Source organism: Nannospalax galili, unplaced genomic scaffold (genome assembly GCF_000622305.1).
Source record: "Nannospalax galili isolate Female #2095 unplaced genomic scaffold, S.galili_v1.0 scaffold28, whole genome shotgun sequence".
Classification (NCBI taxonomy): Eukaryota; Metazoa; Chordata; class Mammalia; order Rodentia; family Spalacidae; genus Nannospalax; species Nannospalax galili.
This window is the reverse complement of record NW_008359594.1, coordinates 1,249,559-1,258,556: the sequence shown is the minus strand read 5'-3', so window position 1 is coordinate 1,258,556 and position 8,998 is coordinate 1,249,559. Positions and strand designations below refer to the sequence as shown.

Genomic DNA, 8,998 nt, shown 5'->3' with positions numbered 1-8,998 from the left:
CTTTAATCCCAGCACTTGGGAGGCAGAGGCAGGCAGATCTCTGTGAGTTCAAGGCCAGCCTGGTCTACATAATGAGTTCCAGGACAGCTGGGGCTACAGGGAGACCCTATCTCAAAGAGACCAAAAAATAATAATAATAATAAGCAAACAAAACAAAACAAAACACAAGTTCTACTCTGCCTGGTTGTTGATGCTGTGTGGCCTTGGGTCACCCTCACCCTCTCTGACCTTTACATCCTTACGTGTAAGAAGTAGAAATCCAAGCTATAGACATGTCCACAGAAATGTCTACTTGGGAAAAGTCACAGGGCAGACTTTCCTCCCTCTAGCTGGCTAATGGCCAGGCTCCACACACAGCGGACACATCTGGATCCCCACACCCATCAGCTTTCCCCTTGGGGGGCCCTCCTTGTGCTAATTATAGCAGGGCTGGGAAGCCCCACATAAGGTCAGAATTGACAAGAGGGTGACTCCAGCAGGAAGCCTCAGTGTCAACCTGAAATTGTGAAGAGCACTGGCCACCCATGTACTAGCTTCCCTGGCTAGCCCTAGGTTCTAGCCATGGAGTAGTTAGCGGGCAAGGTAAAGGACTCCACACTCCCCCAGGCCTGCCTTCCATCCTTCAAAGCCCTGGTTTGGACAGAGATGAGCAGGGCCTCCTGAGCCTGTCCCCTGGTCCACACAGAGGCTTGTGGATGCTGCAACCACCCCAGTGTCCCTAAAATACTTCTCAGCCCATAGAGGACATGGGGTTTGTGGTGGTTTGAATGAGAATGTCCCCCATAGACTCCAAGTATTTCAACATTTTGTCCCCAGTTGTTGGCGCTGTTTTGGGAGGTCTTGGTGTGGACATGGAGGAAGCACATAACTGGGGGCGAGTTTAGGGAGTTCTTAAGCCTTGGCAGATCTCGAGTTGCTCTCTTGTTTCCTGCGCCTGCTTGAAGATGTAAGAGCTTAGCTTCCCCTCCTCCTCCAGCCACCTCTGCTGCCATGCCTCCCCAAAATGATAGACTCTTGCCCTTTGGAACCAGAAGCTCAAATAAACTCTTCCGTCTATAAGTTGCTTTGTTCAATGTTTCTGTCACAGCAACAAAAAAAGTAACTAATACAGGGTTCTTCAGGTCAGCTGTTTTGGACTGGGTCTGGAGACTTCTCTCCAACCCCCACCCCCCACCAACTCCTAAAGAGCTGTCCACTCAGCCAGGCTCCCTAGGGCCTACCTCCAAACCTTCCCTGTAGTGAACTTCCTCAACCTATCCAACTTTATCGGCAGCCCTGAGATGCCTTGGAGAACAGCCCTGACCCCAAGAGAGGTCTCTATCCCTCTCCACCCTCCTATAACCTCCACACAGGACTGTTAATCACAGCACTGGTCTGCCGTGTCTGCCTCTGGGAGGGTCTGCCGTGTCTGCCTCTGGCCTCTCCTGCACATCTGCCTGTGGACAAAGCAAGGGAAGGTTTAGATCCAGTCATTTCTGAGTCTACTGGCCCAGTAAACAGATATTCACAGGGAACAGAGCAGCATGGCCCTGCAGGGATAGTGGGTGGTCTGTGTGTGGCTTTGAGATTCCTCCAGACCCCTGAAAATACTACTGCACCTCAAATTCGGCACCCATCAATTCAGTTCCCAGCCCTATTTGATCAGAGTCCTGTTGAAGCAAAGAGACAGGCTAGGAGCTGGGATAGCACTCTGACAATCTTGGGAAGCTCCTCTGCTTTCCCCTGGGCCTTGGGTCCCCTGCCCCTTCACTAAGGCATGAAAAGATGAAATGTGGCCTAACTTGGGGTGAATGACTCTCCCTCCCAAGCACACTTGGGTGGTGGGCTCCATCTTGCATCTGTAGAATGGACCTTAGGCTTAGGCTTCTAATGCTTTGCCTCCCACCCTCAGACCCAGCTCTGTGCCAAGGCCTGCACACATTCCAAGAAACTGAAAGAGCACAGAGACTTGCCTGTCCAGTTGTCTGTCCCTGAGCCAGGGTGCTGGGTGGTACTCTGGGTGGGGCAGCTAGGAACAAGCCCTGTGGGTGTTTTAGGGTGCCTACTATTCTAACTTTCCAAGCAATCCTACTCTCCATCCCTCTCCGGGGGAGGAAATGCACCGTCCCCCAACTCCAGGTCACTTTCCTGGTTCAAATATGTATGGTCTACTGCTTTGTAACAGTGGATACTGTAAGAGCAGCTGTGGTCGTGTACTGAACGCGTACCATGTGGTAGGCACTGTGCTAAGCACGCCTGGTGCTGTCTCCTTTAATCCTTACAGCAAACACAGAGGCTGTCCATCATGAGCTCCATTTTTTGAGGCTTAAGGGCTAATGTAACTTGTCTGCCAACACGAGAAGACTGGGCTGGAGTCCAAGTTTTAACCACCAAACCGAACTCTTCAGCTTCTGGCTGCCACTCCTCGCCTGAGTCCCTCTTTTAGGGGAGGCCCATGTCCTCTCTCTCACCAGTCCAGAGGCCCTGGGTGTGCGCCTGCCTAACTCCATGGAAGTGGGCTTCATAGAGTCACAGTGCACTAAGCAGGCAGGCAGTCCTGTTCCTGCTCCCTGCCAAAGCTCTGCTGCGCTGACATTTAAAGCATAAACAAAGCATAACTCCTTGAGGGCAGAGGGTAAGAAGGCGGCGATGACAGTGAACAAAAGATGTCAACAGAAAAAAAAAAAAGACAAAATAACAGAGTATTCTGGAAGCTGGAAAGCAGATGGTCAGCAGTAGCCAACTTGGTAAAGCAACAGATGCTAAGAGCTAGGGCCTGCGGGGAGAAACGATGAGAGAACAGAACCCCAGAAGGCTTGTAAGTTAGGGTCTCAGGGACCTTTAGCCATTGGAAACCAGTAGCGCTGAGGACCAACCAATCTGAAAGTCTCTGGGTGGATAGGTGACTGCCACCACCCTGCCCAGCAGAAAAGAGATTCAGGAGGATCTGGACCAGGAATGCCAGGCACAGGCACAGGCCCAAGGCAGAGGGACCTGAAGAGGAAGGGACACCTAAGAAACTGCACAGTGAAGCCTTAGAAGTCAGGAAGCCCTGCCCATTGGAGGCCAGAAAGCTGCAGCCAGATGTGACACTTCCCCAGAAGACTAGAGTCCTCTGTGGGGATACCGAGTCACTCAGGAACATGACCTCAGATATTGGCCTTTAAGGATACCCCAAAGAAACAGTTCTATCCTGATCGGCCTTTCATCAGTGAATGGACCAAGTCCTGGCCAAGGCCACAGATCTCCCAATAGGCTATTGTTTCTGCTTCCATATACAAAACACATCAACACATTTTGAGAAAATCTTTAACATGAAAGAAATGCTTTTAGAAAAAATAACCCAGGGGCTAGAGAGATGCCCAGTGGTTAAAAGTGCTTGCTGCTCTAGCAGAGGATGGGAGTTTGGTTCCCACTACCCACGTAGGGTGGTGGTTCACAACTGCCTAAAACTCCAGCTCCAGGGGATTAGATGTCCTCTTCTGACCTCTGTAGGTACCTGCACACATGTGTGAATACACACACAGACACATAAATAAAAACAAAACAAATCTTAGAAAAAAAAAAAACAAAAAACCAAGCCGGGTGTGGTGGTGCATACCTTTAATCCCAGCACTCAGGAGACAAAGGCTGGTGGATCTCTGTGAGTTCAAGAGTTTAAGGCCAGCCTAGTCTACATAGCAATTCCCAGGCCAGCTGGGGCTTACAAGGAGACCCTATCTCAAAAAGAACAAAAAAAAAAAATCAAAACAAAACCAAAAAAACTAGTGGGCTGGAGAGATAGCTCAGCAGTTAAAAAGTACGGACTGCTCTTGCAGAGGATCTGGGTTCAATTCCCAGCACCCACATGGCAAATGTAACTCCAGTTCCAGGGGATCCAACACCCTCTTCTGGCCTCTGTGGGCATTGCAGGACACTAGTGCACTTATATACACGCAAGCAAAACACTCATATACATAAAACAAAAATAAAGAACAACAGTTTTTTAAGAAACAAAAATAATTCAAAGAGCATAAGAAAAAATGAAATTCATGTTGTCTCAACCTCAGAAAAATAAGATAAGATAGTGCACTTGTGAAATAACAACAAGATAACCAAAAAGGGATATTTAGAGAGTACAAAAGTTCAGGGAATACAATAGAAAAAATATCAAAACTTTCAGCTGGAGAGATGGCTCAAGGGTTAAGAGCACTGGTTGCTCTTGCAGAGGACCTGGGCTTGGTTCCCAGCAGCATATGGCAGCTAACAACCATCTATAACTCCAGTTCCAGAAAATCTGAAGCCCTCTTCTGGCCTCTGTGAGCACTGAATGCATGTGACAGTAGCATTCTGGGGACAGGATCAACCAAGGAGCCCTGATGTTTTTTCCCTTGGTTACATCCCTGCAGGAGCCAATGACTGTGCCACCAATGACACAGGAAGAAAGGAAAGGCCAGGCACCATAGAGTCTCTCTTTATTGGTAAGTGGAAGGTAGACCACTGGAAGTACATGCATGTTTACTGAAGGAAATAACTCTGAAAATCATCAAGTTAGCCTTGTGCACAATTTCCACTGCCCCAGAGGACATCGTTCTGTACAAAGCCAAGATAAATGGTAAAATGTATGCCAAGAATTTAGATTTAGGGGGTTGGCAAGATGGTTCAGTTATATCACTTGCTGTGCAAACCTGACAACCTGAACTTGATCCCCAGAACTCACATAAAGGTGGAAGGAGAGAACTGACTCCACAAAGTTATCCTCTGACTTCCACATATGTATCACAGCATATGCACCCACACATACACATACACACACACACACACACACACACACACACACACACACCAATAATTTTTAAGAAGAGAGCAAGAAGCACCTTAACTTAAAAAGAAGAGAAGGAGGAGAAGGATAAACAGGAAGAGGAAGAAAAATAAAAATTTAGGGCCAGGAGATGGCTCAGCAAGTAAGGGTGCTTGTCACGAAGCCTAATAACCTGAGTTAGATCCTTAGAACCCACACAGTGGAAGGAGAGAATTGATTTCCACAAGTTGTCCTCTGACCTCTACCCGAGCTCCCCTCCCCCAATAAATGTTAAAACAAAATTCCTTAAAGAAAATAGATTATTTTTTTTTCTTATTTATAAGTGGAAGTACAAAATAGCTTAACAAATTAAAAGACTGAGGAAGAAGGAAAGCATTCTGTTCCAGCTCCTCTCTTTCCTGGTCTCACTGTGCTGTAAGGCCGGTCACCCTCTCTCTCCAATATCACTTTCTCTCCAGCATCTTCCTACCTCTAAACACACACGACCCTCCTTGTCTGCAGCCTGCTTACCTTCCTCCCTTAGAGTTCTTCCCTTCTCCTTCCTGGACCCCAAGAGCTCCCACCATCCTCCAAGCCATGGTGCAGATATCCTGTCCAAGGAGACCCCTGAGGCCCCATATCTACGAGGTGCCCCACACATCCCAGCACCTGGCACTGTAGTGCCCCTGCCCATATCCCCTCATGGTACAGTGACCTAGTCTCCAGGGCTGGAGAGGGACTTACTCAAGAAACCTGGTGATGTACTCGCGGCTGCAGCGGGACCAGGTGAGCGGAGCGCCATCATACAGGAGCTGTGGAGACATGATGAAAGGCCGTTTCCCAACAGGCTCACAGTCATTGCCGCTGCCGTCATGCTGAATGCCAAAACTGCGTGAGAGCACAGGCCCCAGGGGCAGGTAAGCAGCAGGAGGCCATCAGGCCCCCCTCTTGTGGAGGCCCTCGAGGGGATTAGTTCTAGTTCCCAGGGTTGGCCCTGTCATCTATGGCTGTGTGGCCTTGAGAAAGTTGTGCACCATCTCTGAGCCTCAGTTTCCTTTATATGCAATGTGCCTGATGACAGCTGGTATTCCCCAGGGTCCCACTCTACATACATGAGCCAGAGCCTGAAAAGAGGACCCAAGACCCTCACAACCCTGTCCCTGTTCCCAGAGCCAGCCAAGAACAGCAACCCAGGAGTCACGGATGGGAACCCATCTTGGCACGGTCACACTGGCACAAAGATGACCTTAGCTATAAACTTAAAGATCTGAGCTACTATATTCCAGAAATGTCTCAAGAGACCACCCTTGGGAAGGTTCCAAGAAAACCTTTTTCCTGAGCACCAGCTATGGGCCAGGGTACCATGCCAGGCACTTGCAACAGCACAAACTCACTGAATCCTCATCACCCCGCAAAAATTTCGAGAGGTCAAGGAACCAGTCAGAGAAACACAGCCCAGACACGGAAGAATTGGGACCACCAAGACAGGCATGACTGTCACCAAGAACATGTGAATGGATGAGCCTAATCCCTCTGACCCAAGAGCTCTCTGGGATCCTGCTCTGCAGCTTCCAGACAGCCTAATTCTCCAGCTAACCAGCCTGGCACAGGTGGCAAAGGGGATGGGCCAGGCTAGAGATAAGCCTTGGCCACAGGTGACATCACTGACCACCCCACCCCCCAGCTATGGGGAGCACACAGAGGCCTAGAGAGGACATGGCACTTGTCCAGGGTCATAGGGGAGACCTATAGGAATGGAAGCAAGATGGCCAGGAGTAAAAGAGGCCGGCACTAGGGGCAAGAATGGGGTGGTCAAAGCCCTATGCACCATCTGACCATCCAGGTTCTTCCCATGTGACATGCCCCAGATGGGTCTCAGCAATGCCCAGGATTGCCTCTCTCCTGCTTACAGGGGAGTGTCACCTTGCTGGGGGTGCAGGGGCAGGGCAAAGGCAGCATGTAGCAGATAGTCGGGGCTGCCCCCCCAGACAGCGTCACTTCCTGGGTCTTTGTGGCCCATGAGCCTGGCTGTTGTACAAGGGTGGGAAGGTGAAGCCAGGTTCCTAACTGGCAGTGAGGGCAGGCGAGTTACCTGTGGCCAAGCTCGTGGGCCACAGTGAAGGCCAGCGGCAGGCCGGTGTCCTCACTGACGCTGCAGCTGAGGAGTGGGTGGCACATGCCAGCCACGTGTGACAAACCCAGGGTTTCACATGGGCGGTTCATGGCTGCACACAAGTCCTTCCTGCAAAGAAAGAAGCAACCACAGGCTCACTTGGTCCAATGCCAAGGAGGTAGGGAGGAGCCCAGGCCACCCAAGTGGCCTTTGAGAAACAGGTGCCCTTGTTCACAAATAACCTTCTCAAAGCTCAATGGGGCCTGGGAAGCAGATATGTGCCTAAAACAGTTTTGATACCATGCTCATTGCTAGAACCCAGCAGAGGGATCCTAAAAATACAGACCTTGGACTGATGAGATGACTCAGCAGGTAAAGGAGCTGTGGCCAAGCATGATATCCTGAGTTCAGTTCCCAGAACGCACATGATAGGAGAGAACCAACTCCCAAAAGCTGTCCTCTGAGTTCCATATTCACGTGTGCAATTTTTTTTGGGGGGTCTTTTTGAGACAGGGTCTCCCTGTAGCCCCAGCTGTCCTAGATTTACCATGGAGACCAGGCTGGCCTCGAACTCACAGAGATCGGCCTGCCTCTGCCTCCCGAGTGCTGGGATTAAAGGAGTGCACCACCATGCCTGGCCTCATGTGTGTAATTTTTGTACACCCATGCAATTTTTTTAAAGCAACTTAAGGGACTAGAGAGATGGCTCAGTGATTAAGATCACTGGCTGCTCTTGCAGAGGACTTAGTTTTGGTTCCCAGCATGCACATGGCAGCTAACAACTATCCGTTTTGGTTCCCAGCATGCACATGGCAGTTAACAACTATCCATTTTGGTTCCCAGCACGCACATGGCAGCTAACAACTATCCTTAATTCCAGTACCAGGGGATCCAACACCTTCTACTGGCTTCTGCAGGCATTACATTGCATATACTTAGACATGTGCAGGCAAAACACACATACACATAAAATAAAAATAGCTTCATTTATTTATTTTTTGTCTTTTTTGAGACAGGGTTTCCTTGTAGCCCCAGCTGTCCTGGAACTCACTATGTAGACCAGGCTGACCTCGAACTCACAAAGATCTGCCTGCCTCTGCCTCCCAAGTGCTGGGATTAAAGGCATGTGCCACCACGCCTGGCAAAAAATAGCTTTTTTTAAGAGGTACTTAAAAAATACAGATGGTGATGAGAAGGAGGTTGCAACTGAAAACAAGTGGTATAAGGGTATCTTCCAAGGCCAGTGCTCTATAAATGGACTCGGATATGAACTCACACAGCTGAATGGTACAGCAATATACACACACAAAAAAAAACCCTCACAAGTTGGGCATGGTGACACAAGTCTTTAATCCTAACACTTGGGAGGCTGAGGCAGGTGGATCTCTGTGAGATTGAGGCCAGCCTGGTCTACATAGCAAGTTCCAGACCAGCTGGGGCTACAGAGACCCTGTTTCAAAAAACAACAAAACTCCACACCACAGTCTGCACATACCATACATACCACATACATATACAGACCACATACATACCACACACGTGGCAAATACACATACGTCACCACACCATGCACATATCATACTCACACATACCACACACACATGCATTCAGAACTGTTGTGATCTAAGCACATCTTTGTATTGCACCCCTGCCCACTTCCTTCTTGGGATATTGCAACTTAGTTAGGCAAGACTTTATAGTAGGGGCCTGGAAGGAGGGAATGTAGGCTTCTCTGTACCACTTCTGACAGTAATGAGAATCCTCCACTCTCAGATCTTCCCCTCCTCCCCGGGTGAGCTACCTGGTGAGCAGGATGGCAGTGTCGTGGTGCAGTGGGTGGGCGTCCCCCTTCATGTTGATGCTCTTCTGCCACTTGCAGAAGCTCTTCAGAGTGTTATCTGCATGGTGCATGACCTTTAAGTCCTCCTGTGGGCAGAGAGTGGTGGCTCATGCCTCACCCTGAACTCCAAGGGACAAGTGCATTCCTCCACCACACCAAGGAAGGAATCAGATGTCCAAGGACAGAGGAAAGACAAGTACCCATGCCTCAACTTCCAGCCTCCAGCCTGACCACCCACCCTGCAGGAATCTCCTGGGGTAGAAGGGGACCTATGACCTGACAGGGT

General features: G+C 49.6%; 1 protein-coding gene across 1 annotated transcript in view; it reads right to left on the bottom strand.

Moving 5' to 3' along the window:
- Adamts7 (ADAM metallopeptidase with thrombospondin type 1 motif 7) overlaps positions 1 to 8,998 on the bottom strand; it is a 44,251-nt gene that overhangs the window by 16,301 nt on the left and 18,952 nt on the right. Inside the window, exons 6-8 of the mRNA XM_029558806.1 lie at positions 8,674 to 8,798; positions 6,852 to 7,001; positions 5,504 to 5,647 (exon numbers count right to left, since the gene is read on the bottom strand). Coding sequence (XP_029414666.1) covers positions 5,504 to 5,647; positions 6,852 to 7,001; positions 8,674 to 8,798 — 419 coding nt within the window. The remainder of the gene's footprint in view (positions 1 to 5,503; positions 5,648 to 6,851; positions 7,002 to 8,673; positions 8,799 to 8,998) is intronic.